This window comes from Pogona vitticeps, chromosome 1 (assembly GCF_051106095.1).
Source record: "Pogona vitticeps strain Pit_001003342236 chromosome 1, PviZW2.1, whole genome shotgun sequence".
In the NCBI taxonomy this organism is placed as follows: Eukaryota; Metazoa; Chordata; class Lepidosauria; order Squamata; family Agamidae; genus Pogona; species Pogona vitticeps.
Window position 1 is genome coordinate 167,439,782 of NC_135783.1, and position 22,195 is coordinate 167,461,976.

Genomic DNA, 22,195 nt, shown 5'->3' on the forward strand with positions numbered 1-22,195 from the left:
TAATGTTTCGCTAGTCTCTGTGACCAGCATCTTCAGAGGACAGGAGTAGCACTCTGTGCTCTGGTGCAGTTTGTTTACTGTGGAGGGAGTTGTGTACAGTGAGACCTCGACTTACAAATGTCCCTAACTGCAAACAATTCGACTTATGAATGACTCCGTTCACAAAAATCTACTTCGACTTGCGAACGGAGCCTCGACCTACCAACAAAAAAAGGCAGGGGAAAAGGGGGGGATTCAAATTTCCTCTACCTTTTTTTGTTCCATTCAAACCGTTGGTGGTGAAGAGGCTGCTCTTTCGCCCCAACTGTTAGGAAAGGGACCCCCAGGAGGTCTCCAATGGCAGCAGGGAAGCTCCTAGGGCTTCCCCGCTGCCATCAGAGACCTCCTGGGGATCCGATAGCAGCAGCGGGGGAGCAATTTTAAATGTCCCACCCTTTTCCACCGCCGCGATCGGACCGCCAGGAGGTAGGCACAGGAGGTCGTACCAGTTAGGCCCGGTCTACCAGGCTTTCCCAGGGGGTAGACTGGGCCTACCGGGTGAAGCCCTCCTGAGGGCTTTCCCCGATAGGCCCAGTCTAACACCCCCCCGGGAAAGCCTGAAGGCGCCAATCGCGGTGGTGGGGGACCCCCAGGAGGTCTCCGATGGCAGCCGGGAAGCCAATTGGAGGCAGTGGTCACCCAGCGCCAGGAGGCTTGAGTTGACCAGACACTTGGCCCCTCGCCCCCAGCCGCTCACCCCTGGCAGGCATCCGTCCTTTGCTAACCGTAGCAAATGGCTACTCCAAGATGAAATCACAAGTCATCAAACCAAGAAAACAAAACCAAACGGAAGAAGAAAAACAGCTACCCACAAAGTATTTCTGTCAACATCAAAGGGGTCACGGACCGCATGGGAAAACTTCTGAAAAAATACAACCTACAAATAATATTCAAGCCCACCACAAAGATATAACAAATGTTATGGTCAGCAAAGGACAAAAGGGTCCCCCTCGCCACTTCAGGAGTATACTGGATATCTTACAGTTGTGGCCAGATATTTATTGGAACCACAAAACGAAGCATCCACATCAGAATCAAAGAACATGAGATACATTGCAGACTAAATCAACCAGAAAAATTGGCAGTAGCTGGACATGCGCTAAAGCAAGCTGGACATGAAATTCTACAATGGTGCCCCGCTAGTTGATGACCTCACAAAACGATGGATCCTCATGACGATGAGATTTTGCAATCACTATAGCGATCTGCAAAATGATGTTTCCTATGGGGGAATTTCGCTGGACGATGTTTCGGTCCATGCTTTGCAAACTGTTTCTCACAAGACAATGATTTTGACAGCTCTCTCTGCGCTTACAAAATGGGTGTTTTCGGGACCAATGCTTCGCAGGAGAGCAATTTTAACAGCTGATCGGTGCTTTGCGAAATGGCTTCCCTATGAGCGATCTTTGCAAAATGACGATTTTTCCCCATTGGAACGCATTAAACGGGTTTCAATGTATTACAGTGGAGAAACAGTTTTCACAAAACGATGTTTTCACAAGACACCAATTTCAATGGAACGGATTATCATGCGGGGCACCACTGTATTTCAAAATACAGAAATACTGGACAACACCAGCAATCATTACGTTAGACTGCACAGGGAAGCCATTGAAATCTACAAACACCAGCAGAGCTTCAACAAAAAAGAAGGAAATTTAAAACTCAACAAAGCTTGGCTTCCAGTATCAGAAAATACAGCCTGCAGAAGGTCAATGAACTCTACCCAGCCACAAGGACCGGTGATCACTGCGCACAAAAGACCAGCTAATGACACCCATCAATCACAGTGACAGATAATCTCTCCTCCTGATCACAACAATACACCCACAACAAAAACACACTGATCACCATAATCACCCATATCCTGAATAAGACAAAAGCTGGTCCCACAGCTATAAATACTCAACTCCCAAACAAACTGTAATAGAGCACAGAGTGCTACTCCTGTCCTCTGAAGATGCCAGCCACAGAGACTGGTGAAACGTTAGGAAGAACAACCTTCAGAACACAGCCAAAGAGCCCGAAAAACCCACAACAATCATTAGATCCCGGCTGTGAAAGCCTTCGCAAATACACCCAATTTTATCTTCAACCTTACCAACAGTATCAGTACCAGTGATTCCATCCGTATAAGCAACATCAATCACAGCGAGCTGGCAGACCCTTTCTGGCTTCACAACCACTGCTGCCCTCCTTTTGTCCCCAGGGCCAGTCAAGACAACGTCGGCATTTTCGGAAAAACCAAGGAAAGCGTAAGCAATAACAATGAATCAACTAAACCCTTTATCCCACCTGTTCCTTTCAGGAACAATTATCAATCAAGGTTGACACCATTTTTGCGATATTGGCAAAATATTACAAATGACAAATGGGCTCTTTTAATTGTTCAATATGGTTATTTAATTGAATTTGACACCTTACCACCTTTGTGTCTTATCAGTTATACACCATATTCTTCCACCCTTCAGAGTGAAATCTCTACTCTCCTGCAAAAGCAGGCTGTTCTTAGAGTACCACCATTGGACTGGCACAATGGGTTTTTCTCAAAATATTTTACCATTCCTGAAAAGAACGGAGGACTTCGTCCTATCCTTGATTTGAGATACTTTAATACTTTTATTCGACCTCAACAATTTAGAATGCTGACACTTGAAACTAGTATACCTTTATTTTCAAAAGGAGACTGGTTCATCATAATCAATTTACAGGATGCATATTTTCATATCTCAGTACATGCCAATCATCAAATGTATCTCATATTTCATTTCAACAATGCTGTGTACCAATTCTGCTCCCTATCATTTGGACTATCTACAGCCCAAGGACTTTTACAAAATGAATGGCACCGATTGCAGCCCACCTACATCTCAAGGGAATAAACATCGATGACTGGTTGGTAGTTGCGACATCATACCACGATGCCATAAGAACAACAAACATTATGCTTAACACGCCTCAAAGTCTAGGGCTCAAAATCAATTACAAGTTTCACCTAGAACCAAAACAATTAGTCACTTTCATAGGAGCGCAACTCAACTCCCCTCAAGCCAGTGCCTTCATTCCACCAAATTTTAAAAATGTGGTTCAGCATTTCCAACCTCGAGCATTTGTGTCAGTCCACCAAGCTCAACACCATGCAAGGCTAAAGATGGGGGCTCTTCAGTCATGGTTCCTGTCCCTGTTCAATCCAATGACAGACCCCTCATCTATGAAACTAATTGTAACACAAGAGTTATCCGATCAACTCACCTGGTGGACGTCACTGCCGAACCTCATGGTCGGAAGATCCTTCATTCCACTTCAACCAAGGGTGCAGGTCACCACTGACGCCGGCCCCTTGGGATGGGGAGCCCACTGTCTACAGTACAACATACACGAACTGTGGACAAAACAAGAAAAGTTACTACATATAAATCACCTGAATTATTAGCGATCACCAGAGCCTTCCATGATTTCCTCCCTGTCATCAGAGATCAGGTCGTACAACTGGCAACGGACAACACAACCACACTCTACTATGTCAACAAATGGAGGTACCCACTCTTTGTCCCTCTTATACCTGGCAGTAGATCTATGGGAAAGGTGCTATCAACACCACATTTTCCCTATAGTGGCACACATTTCGACGGAAGACAACTATCTGGCAGATCATCTCAGCTACTTGTCATCAAGGATGCACGAATGGTCTTTCAATGACACCGTTCAACTACTTTGCCATTGTTTGGGAACACCAACGATTGACATTTTTGCGAGACTCAACGGCAAATGCTCGATCTACTTTTGAGCTGGAGCGGACAACAGCTCCATCGGGGATATATACATGATAAACTGGTCCTGGGAATTCCTCTACCTGTTCATTCAATGAGTGATATCCGGCTTTGACAGTCCAGATTGAATGGGATCTTCATAGCCCCATGGTGGCCGAGACAGCCATGGTTTACCCACCTGAGGTCCTTGTTGACAGATATGTTCCGACTCCCTCTGGTTCCAGACCTATTGATGCTAAACAAGGGGATGGTATACCATCTGGACCTGACATCCCTGAATCTGATGGTGTGGAGAATACTCCTGTGGTAATGGCCATTCTAGATCGAGCTCGAAAACCATCAGCTCAACCATCAACAAGTGAAAATCTTTCATTAAATATGCGGAAGCAAACGACTTAAATGCAATACCTGTTGCTTTAAAAGTGTTACTTACCTTTTATTTATTTGTTTTATTTATTTATTCTATTTGTATTCCGCCTATCTGGCCGTTGTGACCACTCTAGGCGGCTTACAGATTCATAGTACTATGATAAAACAACAAGAACAACAACAACAACGACAACAACGACGACAACAACAACAACAACAACAACAACAACAACAACAACAACAACAACAACAACAACAACAACAACAAAGGAATTATTGCAGTAAATATATAAAACTTCAAGATGGGGAAAAAAGGGGGAAGGAAAAAAATGAAAGATAGACTACAAGAGTGGTCTATTGACCAGATAGGCAGGATATATATATATATATATATATATATATATATATATATATATATATATATATATATATATATATATATATATATATATATATATATATATATATATATATATATATATAAATAAATAAGAGACAGATATTAACTGGAGGGGAAGGCCTGCCTGAACATCCAGGTTTTTAGTTGGTTTTTAAAAATACCCAGCGAGGGGGCTGTGTGAATCTCTGGAGGGAGGTTGTTCCAGAGGCGAGGAGCCACCGCTGAAAAGTCCTGGTTTCTTGTCTTTTCCTTCCGGGCCTCCTTCGGCGTCAAGCTCCTCAGCCTCACCTCCTGGCTCACACGGGTAGAACTTGGTGGGAGTAGGCATTCCGGCAAATATCGAGGCATTAAACCGTTTAGGGCCTTGTACGTAAGCATCAAGACTTTGAAGTCAATGCGGAACCGAATGGGCAGCCAATGCAGTGCGGCCAGAATAGGAGAGATATGATGGTGTTTTCTCGCTCCACTCAGGAGTCTGGCCGCCGCGTTCTGCACCACCTGGAGTTTCCGCGTCAGCTTCAAAGGCAGTGCATTACAGTGGTCTAATCTCGAGATTACAAGGGCATGTACCAAGGTGGTGAGCGCCCCCACATCGAGGTAGGGCTGCAGCCAGGCTATCCACCACAGATGGAAAAAGACGGTGCGGACCACTGACGCCACCTGAGTCTCCATGGTGAGCGCTGGGTCCAGATGGATCCCCAAGCTGCGGACCCCACTCTTTGCAGCAAGGGTCACCCCCCCAAACGAAAGTCACCCAAACTGCCAATGGTAGGAGGACCCACCCTCAGCACCTCCATCTTGTCCAGGTTCAGCCTCAGCCCATTTTCCTGCATCCATTGCAGTACAGTCCCCAGGCAGCGCTGAAGGGACAGAACGGCATCACCTGTGGTCGGTGAAAAGGAGATGTAGAGCTTGGTGTCATCAGCATACTGATGACACAATGCCCCACACCCCCTGATGATCCCACCCAGTGGCCTCATATAGATATTAAATAGCATTGGAGAGATAATCGACCCTTGTGGAACCCCGCAATTGAGACTCCACGGGACCGATACTCTCCCCAAGCTGCACTCTCTGGGGACGGTCCTCCAAGAAGGAATGGAACCAGGCAAGTGCCAGGCCACCAATTCCCAACTCAGAGAGCCTCCCCAGGAGGATACCGTGGTCGACGGTATCAAAGGCCGCTGAGATGTCGAGGAGGACCAACAGAGATATTTTACTCCTGTCGGCCTCCCTCAATAGATCATCATACAGGGCGACCAATGCCGTTTCTGTACCATGGCACAGCCTGAAGCCTGTCTGAAACAGATCCAGGGCGTCTGTTTCATCCAAAAGGGCCTGAAGCTGGTCCGCCACCACCCTCTCAATCACTTTGCTGATGAAAGAAACATTGGCGACGGGCCTATAATTGCCAATTTCATCCACCACCAAACTAGGTTTCTTTCTTATGGGCCTAAAGACCTATTAATTATTGCTGTGGCCCGTTCTGTTGTTGTAGGCCTGGCTTGCTTTGATCAACCAGGCCAGGCAAGGGTCAAGGGAGGAGGTGGTGGCACGACAACGATCAATCGCTTTGTCCACAGTCTCCAGCTTCATGGGCTGAAAGAGATCAACGATCACCAGGCAAGATGGAGCGCTGGACATCTCTGCTCGACTCAATGTATTCAAAAAAGGAGAGAGCTCCCGGTGGATGGCCTCCACTTTAGATTTTTAAAATGCTGTAAATTGGTCCAGTGAAAAACTAGGGGGAGGCCCATCACTCAGACCAATTCCGGATACATCGCACACTATACGGAATAACTCCGCCTGCTGGTTAGACGCTTCGCTCATCCAGTTAGCGAAGTATGTACGAGCAGCAGCCTTTACCTTAGCCAGGTAAAGGTTAGTCACGACCCTGACAGCTATCCAGTTGTAATCTGTCGGGTCCTTCCTCCACTTGCGCTCTAGCCTTCTCCTAAACTGCTTCATCGCTCGCAGGTCCTGGTTGAACCAGGGTGCAGGCCGAGCTCTGCGTTGGAGAGGGCGTTTAGGTGCGATCGTGTCTACAGTCCTAGTGGCAGCAGTGAACCAGCCATCAACCAGAGCCTCAACAGGAGCACCAGCCATGGCATCCTGGAATCCAACAGGATCCAGTAGACTTCGAGGGCAGACCATAGAAATAGGTCTCTGCTCCCTGCGAGAGGGGAGAGCCACTACAAGGTTAAATTTTTTTTAGGTGGTGATCTGACCATGACAAGGGTACTGACTCAAGGTCAGTCACCATCAGACCACACTCACTCCAGTTGGTGGAAAAAAACAGGTCTAGCATGTGATCTCCCACGTGGGTGGGGCCGTTGACATGTTGGGACATGTTCAAGGAAGCCATGGTTTCCAGGAACTTAAGAGCTGGCCTGGAAGTCTCTGCCCCCACGTGCACATTGAAATCACCCTAAACCAGTAGCTTCGGGGATCTCAACAATGGCGCGGAGACAAAGTCCACCAGCTCTGGTAGGGAAATTGCTGGATTGCGGGGAGCGCGGTAACCTAGCAAAATCGCAATACCATCCCTGGCCCCAGTCGACACGTGGAGAGCCTCCAGACCCAGTTTTACCACTGCGGAGTGCCTAGTAAGCTCCAGGGTGTTTTTATATATAATGGCTACTCCGCCCCCGCCCCTCCCGTCTACCCTCATGCTGGACAGCATAGCTGGGTGGGCAGGCAAGTGACGGGGGGACCCCCCTCCCCACCAATCCACGTTTCGGTTATGCATGCCAGGTCTGCATCCTCCTCCAGGATAAGATCGTAAATCACCTGGAGCTTATTGGACACAGACCTGGCGTTCAACAACACCAGTTTTAGAGTGGAGGGTAGGCTGGTCTGACTTCCTCGATACTGATGGTTGGTCACAATCTCAGAACAATGAACAGCCTTCAAACATCTGTTCATCGTTCTTCTAACACGAGTAGGGACTGTGTGAACGCCATATCTCCCTCTACCCATGATCACAGAGATGTTCAACGGCCCCTCACTGGGAGGGCAGGCCTTCCACTCCATATCAAAGAGAATGGAGGAAGAGAAAGAAAGGGAGAAAAAGAAGGAAAAAAGGGAAAGAGGAAATTAAATCAGTAACTAACTTAATATAGACAAATTAAACAACAAAATAAAAATACATAAACCAGCAGCAATGTAGTAAAAATGCATAGAATAAATTACATAAACCAAATACAGTGTAGTGACTAAAGCCCCAAATTATAAAACAAATTATAAATGTACTAAACAAAAATAAAAATTTTGATTGATCTTTTTGAATTCAGACTATCTCCACTTGAAGAGTTTATATATCAACCATCGTTGCCCATTAACCAGACAATTCCTCCTCAGCAAGACTTTTTTCACACCCTACAGTTAAATTTTTTTTCAAAGGACTTAATAACATCCGCCCGCCAGGCCAACGGATTGTTCCCCAGTGGTCTCTTCAAATAGTCCTGAATGTTCTGATGCGCCCACCATTTGAGCCCACGTTGTCTTCGACATTGAAATTGCTTACTCTCAAGACAGCATTCCTTGTGGCTATTACATTTGCCAAGAGAGCCAGTGAGCTTGCTGCACTCTGAGTTGCTCCACCCTTCATTCAGTTTCACCCTGATAAAGTGACTTTATACTTTGATGTTTCTTTTTTACCTGAGGTTGTGTCAGATTTTCATATCAATCAACCTATCATTCTTCAAATCATCATCATCTCCTCTTGAGCACATGCTGCACGGTATCGACGTTAGGCGCTCACTAGCATTTTATCTGGATAGAACCAAGAGTTTCAGAACAACTAATAGACTCTTTGTGTGTTTTCATGGTCCAGCTTCCTCTCAGTCTATCTCCAGATGGATTTTCCAGACTATATCTCTGGCTTATCCATAGGCATCCTGCAGTCTCGAGAGACTATGGTAACATGCTCTGAATCGAGGAGTGTCCTCTCCAGAGCGTGAAGCTTGGGTAAAGTAATATGAAGGATAGGCTGTTACCCAAGCAGCAGATTCCCCCCTCTCCACGTTGCTGAAATGGTCCAATGGAAAGGCAAGAGCCAATACAGCTGGTTCCAGCAACGTCGCAGGAGTAGGCAGAACGACACGAACTGCCTTTGGGACTCCAGCTCCAGCTCTGAGCTTATCAGGTCTCGGGCAAGTCACCACCTGATCACCTGAAAGCTCACTCCACTAGAGTGCTCTCCACCTTAACTGCCTTTCAGCGTGGAATGGAGATTCCTGACACCTGCCGTGCTGCAAATGGTCCACACCATCGACCATTGTTAAGCACTACTGGCTAGACATGAGAGCACGCAATAATGCTGGTTTCGGCAGAGCAATGCTGGCTTCCTTTCTACTGTGATGTCCCACCTGCCAGAAAGTGAAGCTTGCTAGTCACCCATTTGTGTGCATTCACAGAGGCCACAAAGAAGAAAAATTATTTATTTATTTATTTATTTATTTATTTATTTATTTTATTTATATCCCGCCTATCTAGTCGATTAAGACCACTCTAGGCGGCTTACAACAAAATATAACAATATAGTTAAAAACAATTCTATATAAAAAAGGGAAATTTTTAGACAAGGTGGGAGAAACACTAGGAAGAGGGAAGAGAGGGGAAATCGGAAATTAGTGATTGGCTGAGGGGAAGGCCTGCCGAAACATCAATGTTTTTAGTTGGTTTTCTAAAATACCCAGCGAGGGAGCCGCGCAAATATCAGGGGGTAAGTTATTACAGAGGCGAGGAGCCACCGCCGAGAAGGCCCGATTTCTTGTCTTTTCTTTCCGTGCCTCCGTCGGCGTTAGGCTCCTCAGCCTCACCTCCTGGCTCGCGCGAGTGACACGGGTAGATCGTGGTGGAAGTAGGCGTTCCACCAAGTATCGAGGCCCTAAACCGTTTAGGGCTTTATATGTAAGTATCAGCACTTTGAAGTCGATGCGGAATCGGATGGGCAGCCAATGCAATGCGGCCAGAGTGGGTGAAATGTGTTGGTATTTTTTCACACCACTGAGGAGTCTGGCCGCAGCATTCTGCACCACCTGAAGTCTCCGCAGCAACCTCAAAGGCAGCCCCATGTAGAGCACGTTACAGTGGTCTAATCTTGAGATTACGAGCGCATGCACCAAGGTAGTGAGGGCCCCAACATCAAGATAGGGCCTCAGCTGGGCTATCCGCCTAAGATGGTAGAAGGCGGTTCGGACTACGGATGCTACCTGGGTTTCCATAGTAAGCGCTGGGTCCAGATGGATCCCCAAGCTGCGGATCCCATCCCTGGGAGGGTCGCCCCCCCCGAAGGAGAGGGAGTTTCCCAAACCCCCCACTGTGGGGACACCCACCCTTAGTACCTCCGTCTTGTCTGGGTTCAGCCTCAGCCTGTTCTCCTGCATCCATTGCAGTACGGTCCCCAGGCAGCGCTGAAGGGACAGGACGGCATCTCCTGCGGTAGGTGGAAAGGACATGTAGAGCTGATTATCATCAGCGTACAGATGACACTGAACTCCACACCCCCGGATGACCCCTCCCAGCGGCCTCATATAGATGTTAAACAGCATTGGGGAGATGATCGACCCCTGTGGAACCCCACAATTGAGACTCCACGGGGCCGAAACGCTCTCCCCAAGCTGTACTCTCTGGGGACGGTCCTCCAAGAAGGAACGGAGCCAAGCCAGGGCGAGGCCCCCAATTCCCAACTCGGAGAGCCTCCGCAGGAGGATACCGTGGTCAATGGTATCGAAGGCCGCTGAGATGTCGAGGAGGACCAACGGGGACACTTTTCCCCTGTTGGCCTCCCTCAATAGGTCATCACACAGGGCGACCAATGCCGTTTCTGTACCATGGCGCGGCCTGAAGCCCGACTGAAATGGATCCAGGACATCCATTTCGTCCAGGTGCACCTGTAGCTGATCGGCCACCACCCTCTCAACCACCTTGCTTAGTTTACTTACCGCTAACTGTAGTTCTTCTAGTGGTCCTCTGTGAATTCACACATCCCACCCATCCTCCCCTCGGTCCATCACAGGTTATTTTAACTTACTTTCCTGCCCGGCGGACAAAAAAAAATAGAAACTGAGGGGAATCTTGGGGGGGAGGAGCATGTGCACTAGGAGGGGTCAACCCACGAAATCGTTACTTGTAGCTCAAGAATCTTCAGAGAACATCAGCGCAGATGCAGATAAGACCCATTTGTGTGAATTCACAGAGGACCACTAAAAGAACGATGGTTACAGGTAAGTAACCTCTTTTTTGTCTCAGATTAAAATCTGAGGGTAGTGACATTCCAGGGCACCATGGAGGGAGAAGGAACTGAGTTCCTCCTCAAATGCTGCTGTTGGTCCTGCCAGATTTAGCTGCTAACTTTTTAACTGGAAGAGTGGTTTCAGTTAGAGGAGCAGGCTACTGTTGAACATTGGGCTGATGTTATTTCTGTTCAAGGGGAGATAACTCATTTCTAACAAATAATTTTATTATTCTATTAATATATGATTATAGAATACATTATATTCCCAAAATCAATTTTAAGTAGTGCTAGGTGAGCTCATCTATATACATCTTAAGAAAGTAATGGAATCATTCTTTTCTGTTATTTATTCTGACATGAAAACAGAGGAGTTGAGCCAGCATTACTGTAAATATTTCTTTGCCTTGCAGAAAGTAACATATGAAGCATAAAAGCCCTTTCAAATGTATTAGAGAACCTTATTTTCTTTCTTTGTAAATTGTACATTTATATTTAAAAGCTGCTTGGCTCCATATCTTGCTGTTTCCCCTCATTTTTCACTAGAGTTGGGCATAAACCAGAAAAACGGTGGTTCATGACTACCAAAAAATCATCAGAAAAATTAATTGCTTCATGGTTTGTTTTCCCAGTTCTTGCTGGGGGAGGGGATACCTGATCTTGCCTCCTTCAAACTGCCTCCGTCACCTCTTTACATGCTCCTGCTGCCACCTCTGCCGCCACCCTCGGAGGCAGCGGGCCCAGTTGCCCTGACAGGACGCTGCCACTGCCTCTCAGCATACACCCACTGCCAAGCTGATAGGCAGGTACATGCACAAAGGCAGCAGTTGGCTCCTGGCAGAGAAACCAGACCCACTGCATATTCACATGTGCCCTTCTCAGAGGGAACAGCAAGCTCTGGTAGGGAAACTGGGCCTGCTGCCTCTGAGGGTGGCAATGAAGGTAATATTGGAGCTGATGGCAGTGGCAGGAGCAGGTAAGGAAGCAACAGGGATAGTGGGAATTGGGCATGCAGGCAAGCATCCCCTTTGTCAAACAAAACAAAGTGCCAAGGGGGAAAACTTTTGCCATTTCATTTTGCTTCAACAAAACGGGATCCCTGAGCTGGGTCATGAACCAAACAATGTGGCCTGGTTTATTGTTTTTTCCGGTTTGGTTCATACCCATCTCTACTCTTCACTATTACTTTAAAAGAATAATTCTTAGAAACTATTCCAAATTCTTCAAAAGGAATTTGAGCTATCACTACCAGACCCATGGTTCTATACAGAAGCTCAGTATAGTGTCTTAGTGTGGTTTAGAAGCTGTGATTTAGAAGCCTTGATGAACATAGCAAATTGCTCAATATCTATAGATATTACAGCATTTTATTGTTGTTGTTATATGCTGTCAAGTTGCCTTTGACTTCTGAATGACCGATATCCAAAACATCCTGTCCTCAACTGCTACAAAGTCAGCAAATCAAGATGTGCTGTTGTCCAATGAGAACTGATTTCTTACTGCAGTTTGGAGCAGTTTGGGGACCTCTTAATTTACAATGTTTAATATTGCAAATAAGTAAATCTGAAATGTAAATGGTTTAATGTGTGATACAAGTAAATTAAATTGTGAATTGCTTCTTTCTTTTAGGGAGACAAAGGTGCCCCAGGTCTACAAGGACCTCCAGGAATAGTAAGTGAAAGGTTTTATTTTCACTGGAATGCATGATAAATGCAGTGAACAGAACATAGAAAACTACAGCATACCAGGCTATTTGTCCTCATAGTCCAGCATTATCTACTCTGACTGGCAGCAGTTTTCTCAGATCTCAGATGAAAGCCTTTCACATCAACTGCTACTTGATTTTCTTGACTTAAGAGTATCCAGGATTGATTCTGGAATCTTCTACATGCAGCATGTCTGCTCTGTCACTAAACTAGGCTAGGTTCTTCGTAATGGTCTCTGTGAATTGGGTTATCCTGCGCCTGCGCAGGAACGTCCGGAAGATTCTAGAGCTTAAGAAAAAAGAGTCAGTTAGCTCCCCCCATGGGGTATATAAGCCCCGCCTCTTCCATCTTCCTTTCAGTTCCTCTTTTTCCGCCGTTCCTGTCGGACGTAGGAAGAACAGAGCTATCGACTGTTAAGTACTTAGCTAGCTAGCTACCATTTGTCTTGTTTATTTATTTACTTTATTTTACTTTTAACGGTTATTCGACAGAACTTGCTATACAGTGGTGCTCCGCATAACAAGCGATTCGTTTAACGACGAATCCGCATAGCGATTGAGTTTTTTGATCGTTTTTGCGATCGCATAACAATGTTTTAAATGGTAAAACATCGCTTTGCGATGATCGGTAAGCGTTTCGCTGACCGATTATCGCATAACGATGTTTTTTCTAACAGCTGATCGGCAGTTCCAAAATGGCCACCCGTAGTGTTTTCGCGCCCTTTCCTCACTTACCGGGCAGCAAAAATGGTGGCCTCATGGAGGATTTTCGCTTAAAAGTAAGTTTTTTGCCCATAGGAACGCATTAAACGTGTTTTAATGTGTTCTTATGGGCTTTTTTGCCCCGCATAGCGACGAATCCATATAGTGACGTTATTTCGGAATGGATTATCGTCGCTATGCGGGGCACCACTGTATTTGAGTTACTTGTTTGTGTTCTGTCGCGTTTTCCCCCATTCAATGGATTCCCCCCTTTTTCTTTTTCTTTTTTATGGCCCCTCGGGGCTTCAAACAGTGTGCCGTCTGCTCCCAAAAAATTCTCTTATCAGACGGACACAATAAATGTTTATTTTGTCTGGGAGAATCTCCTCTTGATCAGTCTTGCACTGCTTGCAAACTTTTCTCTAAGCAAGCGATCAAGTTAAGGCGCCAAAGACTCCGATCTTTCCTATACGAAAAGACTTTGTCTCCAGCCATGGAAAGCGCCTCTCTCTCAGCACTATCCCCTCCTCATGCTGAGCCTTCCAAGCGAAATCCTCCAACAGACCAGCAGTTGCTTACCATCTCTGTGCCGGTTAAGGCTAAGGACATTTCCAAACTGCCAAAAGCCAAACCGCCTTCTCGTTCTGCTTTGCCTGCAAAAAAGAAGGCCACCGATAAGACAAAGAGGGTGAAGAAACCGGCTACATTGCCCACCGTACCTCCTCCCGCTCCTTCGATATTGCTCGAGGAGTCTTCGAGAGAAGCAACAGGACTCTCTGATGCAGGGGAGCACATTCCTTTAGCCTAGACGGCTCAGGAAAATATGTGCATGTTGCCAAACTCGGGCTGATTTGAGGCTGAGCCAGACGCCAGCTGGGCCATTGCCCAACCAAGCCCTCGATACCCAAGGCGGGCTGATACCGAGTCTCCATCTGAACAGGAGTCTGATCATGAAACTCCTAGAAAGCGTACCACAAAACACAAGCACACTGCTCCGTACCAGCCTCGGGATAGAGGCAATGGGTACTGTCCTCAGGGACCACCGCAGTTCGGTCACCCCTTCTACGCTCCGTTCCAACTGTTTCCACACCAGGGTTACACCTACTCTTCGGAGTTTCCTTCACCCTCTGCTCCTCAAGCACCGTGGCTCCACACCCTGGTTCCCTCTATCCCGTGTCAGCCACAAACACAACAGGATTTCTCCACACCGCAACTACCATCCCGTAAGAGGTGGTTTACTACGGTACCTACAGCACTTCCCAAGCGTGCTAAGTTTACGGATACGCACTCTTCGGTTCGCGCTACGACGCTCTACTCTGGTCCTGACGCCCATGATACTGTCCCCTTTTCCCCATCCACTCAGTCGGATGTGGATACGGTACCAGAAGACACAGTACCGAGACGTTGTCCTTCTATTGCCTCACAGTCGTCAAACCCTTCTTCGGCATCTAGTGACTCTGGCGTTCCTGATGTGGGTGCCCAGGGTTCATCGTCCCAACCTTCTTCGGAGGATTTCTCTTCCTATGCGCAACTCATCATCCGCATGGCCAAAACCCTCCAACTCGACGCAGAGATCCCTCAACAAGAACGGGACCTAGTCTTCCACGATATGGAGCAGGACAAAATTTCCCCTCCTAGCCTCAGTCTTATTCCAGCTCTCTTCGAACTGGTAAAATCCTCTTGGGACAAGCCCCCTACTTTTGTCCAAGTGCCACGTAAAATTGAGCATCCTTATAAAACCCACAGCTCGGACTCTGATTTCCTTGCCAAGCACCCCTCTCCCAACTCCATCGTTGTTGAGGCCACTCAGTACCAAGCTCGTACCCAATCATCAGCTACGCCTACTGACAAAGAAGGAAAGAAATCAGACACTTTTGGCAAAAAGCTGTATTCCTTTGCTGCAATGCTCATAAAGATTGCCAATTACCAAGCCGCCATGGGTGCTGTAGCGGGCCACTCTCAAGCCTCTACCAATACAGGCCTCCAAGAGTGCTCACTACTATTCTTCACTTGCTGACACCAACCTATCCTTAGTACTCACAAAGGACAAGTTTTTCTTTCAGACAAATAAAGTGTTTATTGATTTGTACAAAATAAAAAGGGTGAATCACAGGTAACAAATCAAGTTGTTAATCACGTTTCTCAATTACTATATCACAGACTTTTCCCTCACTGACTATCTCTCTCAAATCTATCTCACTCTCTCAATCAACTTCTCTCATCTTTTCAAACTCTCCAAAACTCCCCCTTTCACACATCACACACCCCTTATGTAATCCAGCTCCTCCCCCTTCTGCATCACCCTCCATCCTCTCATTGGCTGAGGTTCCCCTGCCCAGCTGTGATGGAGGTGAGAGCAGAGCAGTATGCCACAATACCTCCCCCCTTAACAAGTTGTTTCATGGGGGAAAGCTAAAGTGCGTTCCTCTCATAAACAACGAGGAGCAACACAACAATACATTTATCCTAATAACACTATTACATTTAATAAACATTGTCATAAACATTAAATAAACCTCTTACCTGCATGTCATTCCCATACATTCATTAACATTTTCAAAGATCATTCATGCATATGCTTAATATTAGACTACAAAATAAAAATTATACTTACATCCAATTTCATATGCATACATAACAAATAACATATATCAGTGGGTACATGTACAACAAACTTTTAATACTTTCGCCATTCTAAGAGTCCATTTTTCTTCCTCAGTCTTCTGGTCTTCTAAAGAGGGCATCTGCAGCACAGTTCTGAGTCCCTTTAATCACTCGAACCTCAAAATCAAAGTCCTGCAGGATCAAAGCCCATCTCATCACCTTGCTGTTGTTGGCTTTGATAGTCCTTAACCACAATAGTGGGGAATGGTCAGTACACAAGACAAAATGTCCTCCCCAAACATATGGCCCAAGCTTGCGAAGTGAATGAAGAATTGCAAGACACTCTCCCTCACCACTAGAAAGCTGTTCTTCGCCCACCTGTAGATTTTCGCGCAGGTACGTCACGAGATGATGTTCTCCGTCGTCGTCCTTCTGGCTCAGCATGGCTCTTAACCCGGTATTGGACGCCTCGGTGACGATGGTGAACTCGCGCTAGCAATCTGGAGCTCTTATGACTGGATTGGTCATCACCATCCCCGTCAGCTTCACGAACGCCTCCTCGCAGCTGCTGGTCCACTGGATACTATGCCCTCTTCTTGCATGTTAAGTCAGTAACACTACAAGGAGTAACAGCTGGTGGGGGTGCATCTCTAGTATCAATTTCGTGCACCACTCCCTGGGCCAACGCTGGCTTGCTGAAAGAAACCTGCTGGTATCTCCCTAGCAAGGCCCTCAATTCGTTTTGTTGCTCAGGGGAAAGCACAGGGCTAACTTTGACATCATCAGGGTTATATCTTGCTTTCCCCCTCCCTTCCAAATAGGGTAAGCCATGTTTCTCATTGTCAGCTTCCTTCATGGCAAACAACACTCTGTTCTCTTCCCTATAATATGGTTTGATCATATTCACATGAACCACCCTCCTGCCTGGTTCCCCATCTTCCTTAATGACATAATTAAGGTTGTTCATTTTGGCAATAAATCTAAATGGTCCTGCCCAATTTAGTTGTAATTTGTTCCCTTTGAGAGGTCTTAGCACAAGCACCTCATCTCCAGGATTAAAACTTCTTTCTCTGGCTTTTCTGTCATACCAGACTTTTTGCTTATTTTTCTGACCTCGTAAATTCTCAGCAGCCATTTCTAAATTTCTTTTCAGAGTGTTCATCAGGTTGTCTAAGTATGCTATTTTGTTCTCAGGACCAGACTCTTGTATTTTCTCCCAACTTTGTCTAAGTAAGTCAAGGGGTCCTCTCACTTATCTCTCCAACAGCAATTCAAAAGGACTAAATCCTGTACTGTCTTGGGGTACAGACCTATATGCATATAACAGAAGTTGTATTCTCTGATCCCAATTGTAAGGATTTTCAGCAGAATAGGCCCTAATCATGCGCATCAGGGTACTATTAAATCTCTCTGTGAGCCCGTTAGTTTGCAGGTGATATGGGGAAGTATTTAAATGTTTGATCCCATATATTTGCCACAGTGTCTGCATGAGCTTTGAGGTGAAAGATGTCCCTAAGTCAGTTACTATTTCTGACGCGAAGCCCATTCGACTCATATAACTCAGCAGGGCATCAGCCACAGTATGAGTCTCAATATTCCTCAGAGGAATGGCCTCTGGGTATCGTGTGGCATGGTCCACAATGGTCAGAATAAATCTGTTCCCCCTTTGAATGACTCTAGGCAATGGTCCTATAATATCCACGCCAATACATTGGAATGGGGTAGAAATCACTGGTAAAGGGCATAGCTTTGCTTTAGTTTTATCATTACTATTACCCTGCCTTTGACAAACATCACAACTCTGACAATTTTTTTTAATCTGCCTTCCCATCTCAGGCCAGTAGAAATTTTGTCATATTATTTGCTTGGTTTTGTTAATGCCTAGATGAGCAGAAAATACATCTGAGTGTCCCCTTTCTAATATTTGCTGGTGATATTTCAAAGGAACCATTAACTGTTTTTGAAGATTGTCCCCCCTTTCTTGGGGTTTCTTAGAGACTCTCGGTACAATAAGCCCTGTTCAAGGTGGAACCTCTCAGGTCTTTCAGGGGATAACTTTACTTCAGAAATGTTCTCAAAGCATTGTTTCAGTGTGGAATCTGCTTTCTGTTCCTGACTGAACATATTGCTTTGGGGAATATTAAGTTGAAATATCTCAGCTGAGTTCATACTGTCAGGCGTTCCCTTCCTCTGACTGTCACTCCCTTCCTCAGCTGCCTCTGCTTTCTCTTGTTGGGAACGTGTTACAGTATAACTAAAACCCTCTTTACATGCTCAGAGAGGTCATTTCCAATTAAAACTACTGCTGGCACCTGTGAAGAAATTCCAATTCTCCAAGGTCCTTCCCATCCCTGGTACCTAATGTGTATCTCACTCACAGGCAAGATGACAGCTTTTTCGCCAATTCCCTTCACAAACATGTTTTCCCCTTTTAAGATGTATTTCTGAGGTACTATATCAGGGTGACATAGGGTGACTTGTGAACATGAGTCTCTCAAAGCCATTGTAACAGCCACCCTCAAACCTCAAAGAGTGGTTGCTACTTTACTGTAAAATCTCTGCTGCCACCAACTTATCCTTAAAGAATCATAAAAGGACAAGTGTAACTTTGAAAACAAAAACTAGTTTATTGATTACAGAAAATAAAAATAGTAAATCACAGGTAAAGAATCAATTAATCAATCACTGTTAATAAACACTGGCTCACACAGACTATTTCTCCACTGACAGGCTCACTCTCTCACTCTAACTACTAATCACTTTAAACTCTCAGCTCAAACTCTCATCTCCAATCTCCCCCCACACACTCTTCACCCCCCTTTTTATACTAGCTCCTCCCCTTAAGTTCCACCCTCCGTCACACCATTGGCTGATGACTCACTGCCCAGCTGTGACGGACATGTGATGTTATGTCTGCCTGTTACAGCCATGTATTTATTATCAAAGATATAAATATGGTCCCCAGCCGTTTGAAATAACTCTTGGTTTGTTTTAATTAAAAAGCAATGTCTAACTGCTGCCAAAGGGAAATCAGGTTCAATATTATCAGCTTGTGTAGAGAGTTCAGCTGGTGTTGCCATAGCGACTGACTCCTCCCTTGGTGGGTCAACCTGTTCCTGCTGCACACAGTATACCGCTTTAGGCTTACTTAAATTCCCTTTTTGTGGTCCAAATTCTCTATTTTTACCACACTGGGATGCAATATGGCCCTTTTTATTACACCGAAAACAAGTCCTACCGTTCCATTGATCATTCCCAGCACCGTTAACTCTTTTTCCCTCCAAATTTTGGTTTCTGGCTTGGTTCTGGTCTGAGGGCTTGCCCACAAAATGGCCTCCAACCTTCTGCTGGTTCTTAAATTGTCCTCTGGGCAATTTATTTGCGTCCTCCCACACTTTTCTCACCACCTTTCCCTCATAACCACTTGGTTTTCTGATCTGGGAAATAAAATCAGCAATCTCCCCTGCCTCTCTCAAATTTCGGGGTCTCTTGTCCTTGACTAAATATTTCAGTTCTCTAGGCAAGAGAGAATAAAACTGCTCCAATCCAAAAATATTTTTAAGGTCTTCTACTGTCTCAACTTTTTCCTGTACCAGCCATTTGTCCAGATATCTGGCCAAGTTTGCCCCTAACTGAGAGTAAGATTCATCAGGTTTCTTGGTCAGAGACCTGAATTTCTGTCTCAACTGTTCTGAATTTATGCCATACCTGGCAAACACTAACTTTTTGAACTCATCATAATTTTTAATTAATTCCGAAGGCATCTCTGCATAGATCTCGGCCAGACCTCCACTAATTTGGGATCTCAAGACAATCATTCTTTCCGAATCCCTCACATAAAAATCTTCACACGCTCTTTCAAACATCACCAGAAGTGATTCTGGATCATCCCCTTTTCTAAAGACAGGGAATCTTTTTAGATCTGCCTTTGACAACTGTATTCCCTCAGAATCATCTCTGTCATTGTTGTTATTGTTATTGTTGGCCTGAACTTCCAGTTCTAGTCTCCTAAGTTCAAAAGCCATTCTCTCTTTCTCTAAGGCAATCTTCTCTCTCTCCATTTCTGCATCCATTTCTCTCTGCCTCAGTCTTTCCTCCATTTCTTTTTTTAAAATAAATTTTATTGAATTTTTTAACATACAGAAAACCACAAGATACCAAAAAAGAAAAAGAAAACCAAAACGAAGAGACGAAAAGAAAAAAAAAAAAAGACCATATAGCAAAGAGAAAAAAAAAAACTAAACTAACCCCTCTATCTGAAGTGTCTGGAGTCAAAGATTCCAGCCTCATTAGTCCTCTATTCTCCCTATATCTGTTTATAGCATATACTAATAAATTTCTACATGTATCCTAAATTTCACCCTAAACTTCAGTCTTCTTCTGGGCCCAGAGATATATTAGTCCCCAGCTTTGTTTTACATAATCTCTTGGCTGTTCCCGCAATGCTTCTGATAGGGTGTCCAACTCTGCCATGTCCCATAGTTTCTTTAACAGCTCTTCCATCATCGGAACCTCTTCTGTTTTCCATTTCTGGGCCCAGAGTAATCTAGCTGCTGTGAGTATATACATAAGACAATGCTTCAATTTATTGTCATTTACACCTGAAATGACATTCAGTAATGCCATTTCAGGTTTCAGCTCTAATCTCTGCTGTATAATTTCTTTTACTAAGTCCCATACCTGTGTCCAATAGATTTTGACCTTTTCACATGTCCACCACATATGGTAGTAAGTTCCGACCTTTTTCCTGCATTTCCAACATATGTTACTGTTACCCTCTGACATTTTTGCTAATCTTATGGGTGTATAGTGCCATCGGTAAAACATTTTTAGTACATTTTCTCTTAAATTTGCTGGTTTCAAAATCTTATTGCTTTCTTTCCACATCATTGTCCAGTTATCAAGATCTACATTATACCCAAATTTTTTTGCCCATTTTATCATTGTTTCTTTCACCCTTTCATCTTCTAGTTCATCTTCTAATAGATAGGTATACATTTTCTTAATTATTGCTTCATCCGTATATAACCACAGTCTGTCTACCTGAACTTTGCCCTTAAAAAAACCCACAGCCCTGTCTTTTTTATATCTTGATTCTAATTTTGCCATTGACCACCAGTCCACCGCTATACCCATTTTTTCGAGCTCTTGTTTATCCCTTATCTCCAACTCATTTGTTAGCAGATTTTTATATGTGGTTAACCTTCCTTTCTGGTTCAAGGTTTTAAATGAAAATGCTTCTATTAGTGCTATCCATATTGGGATTTTTTCATAAGTTTGTGCTTGAAATTTCTGCCATATCATCCCTAAAGCCTTCCTGATGATATGCTCTTCAAACTGAGAGTGTTCTTTGAATTTCCCATACCATACATATGCATGCCATCCCATCTTTAAGTCGTGTCCTTCTAATTTCAACAGCCTTTGATTTTCTAAAGTTATCCATTCCTTAATCCAAGTCATTGCACATGCCTTGTAATATAGCAACCAGTTCGGCACACGCACTCCCCCTCTTTCTTTCAGGTCTTGCAGCAATTTAAGTTTTATTCTTGGTTTCTTATATTTCCAAAGAAAATTTGCTGTTAGTCTGTCCAGGTCCTTGAAATACTTAAAATTCAATATCATTGGGAGGTTTGAGAATAAAAATAAAAGTTTAGGTAGGATCATCATTTTTATTGTTGAAACTCTTCCCATAAATGAAATTTGTAATTTGTTCCATTCCTCCTGATTTTTCTGAATTTCTTTCTGCATTGCCAAGTAGTTTTCCTTCATTAAATTGCTTGGTTTTCTAGTGATGATCACCCCTAGATATTTAATTTTTTTTACCGCCTCAAATTTAGAATTCTGTGCTAATTTCTCCACATCTTCTTGTTTTATGTTTTTTGTCATAAATTTTGGTTTTTTGATAGTTTGAGACCTGCCACCTTTCCAAACTCTCCAATAACTTCCATCAGTACTTCAAGATTTTCCATAGGATTCTCTAATATTATCACTAAATCGTCCGCGTATGCTTGCAACTTAAATTCTTCTCCCTCAATTTTAAGTCCTTTAATGGCTTCATTATTTCTAATCTGCCTGTTGAGTATTTCCAATATTAAGATGAATAGTAGGGGAGATAATGGACAGCCTTGCCTTGTTCCTTGTTCAATCTGTATATTTCCAGTTAAGTTACCATTCACTTTTATCTTGGCTGTTTGTTTAGTGTATAATGCCTTAATCATTTTCAGGTATGATCCATTCTCTCCAGCAGTGAGAACATAAATTCCCAGTTGACATTATCAAAGGCTTTTTCCGCATCCAGGAAGATTAGCATCTGTTTTCCTGGGTGTAGTTCATAATATTCCATTATATCTATTATAGTCCTTATATTT

At 44.4% G+C, this 22,195-nt stretch overlaps 1 protein-coding gene across 2 annotated transcripts in view; it reads left to right on the forward strand.

Annotated features, from left to right (window-relative positions):
• COL4A1 (collagen type IV alpha 1 chain) overlaps positions 1-22,195 on the forward strand; it is a 389,221-nt gene that overhangs the window by 133,951 nt on the left and 233,075 nt on the right. For both annotated transcript variants that reach the window (XM_072992788.2, XM_072992838.2), the window contains exon 18: positions 12,446-12,487. In XM_072992788.2, coding sequence (XP_072848889.1) covers positions 12,446-12,487 — 42 coding nt within the window. The remainder of the gene's footprint in view (positions 1-12,445; positions 12,488-22,195) is intronic.